Raw genomic sequence first — 1280 nt, forward strand, 5'->3', positions numbered from 1 at the left:
AGGGAATTTCCATTTTATGAAACCTTTACAATCTACGGCATATATTTTTATATCTTTTTATAGGGTTCACTGGAGGATCAAATCATTGCAGCCAACCCTCTGCTAGAAGCTTATGGTAATGCCAAGACTGTGAGGAATGACAACTCCTCTCGTTTTGTAAGTGTTAAAAGGGCAAACATTTTTTGAGCTGCATATCAATAACCTTACTGACCCAAATCTGATATGCTTAGGGTAAATTCATCAGGATCCACTTTGGGACAACTGGCAAACTGGCCTCAGCTGATATTGAAACTTGTAAGTCATTGTACTAAGGTATAATGTTAGTTTTAGGAAAAAACTAAGAGGCATCTGTCATGCATGCAGTAACTGTAATCTGACCTTGATTTGTTTATCATAGATCTGCTGGAGAAGTCTCGTGTTACCTTCCAGTTGTCTGCTGAAAGGAGCTACCATATCTTCTATCAGCTGATGACTGGCCATAAGCCTGAGCTCCTGGGTATGTATAACACAATGAACAAGTTATAAAAACAAGTTATAATTTGTTAGAATAGGTATCCCTTTATGCATTTCATTTACTTTCTTCCAGAGGCTCTCCTGATCACCACCAACCCCTATGACTACCCAATGATCAGTCAGGGTGAAATCACTGTCAAAAGCATCAATGATGTGGAGGAGTTCATTGCGACTGATGTAAGATAACAATTTAGATGTACAGCTAGTATAGTGAAGAAAATGTTACACATACCAACAACTGCCTCATTTACTTGCAGACTGCAATTGACATCTTGGGCTTCACTGCTGAGGAGAAAATTGGCATCTACAAGTTGACTGGAGCTGCGATGCATCATGGCAACATGAAATTCAAGCAAAAGCAGCGTGAGGAGCAGGCTGAACCTGATGGCACTGAGGGTAATTGATTAAATTATGTAATCTAAATATACAAATTGATGTGTGCATAGTGCTGACTGTCTTTCCCTCACTCAGAGGCTGATAAAATTGCCTACCTTCTGGGCCTGAACTCAGCTGATATGCTGAAAGCTCTGTGCTATCCAAGAGTCAAGGTCGGAAATGAAATGGTGACCAAAGGTCAGACCGTGCCACAGGTAATAAAAAGAAAAATAGATGTTTGGAAGGTATTTCAATTTAAGAAATGACTGCATTTTGATATGAAAATATTGTTATAATAAATTACCAAACTAAAATTCACATTTCTAGGTAAACAACTCTGTCATGGCTCTGTGCAAGTCCATCTATGAGAAAATGTTCTTGTGGATGGTCAT

The 1280-nt window shown here is 38.8% G+C and overlaps 1 protein-coding gene across 1 annotated transcript; it reads left to right on the top strand.

Annotated features, from left to right (window-relative positions):
- Nucleotides 1-63: 63 nt before the first annotated feature.
- Nucleotides 64-1275, top strand: LOC121963320 (myosin heavy chain, fast skeletal muscle-like; the record flags this gene model as incomplete). Its single annotated transcript, XM_042513624.1, has 7 exons — nucleotides 64-156; nucleotides 231-294; nucleotides 398-496; nucleotides 587-690; nucleotides 771-909; nucleotides 985-1103; nucleotides 1216-1275. Coding segments are annotated over 7 exons (678 nt in total), but the record flags the coding sequence as incomplete, so codon positions are not given.
- Nucleotides 1276-1280: the final 5 nt, after the last annotated feature.

Source organism: Plectropomus leopardus, unplaced genomic scaffold, assembly GCF_008729295.1.
Source record: "Plectropomus leopardus isolate mb unplaced genomic scaffold, YSFRI_Pleo_2.0 unplaced_scaffold10872, whole genome shotgun sequence".
Classification (NCBI taxonomy): Eukaryota; Metazoa; Chordata; class Actinopteri; order Perciformes; family Serranidae; genus Plectropomus; species Plectropomus leopardus.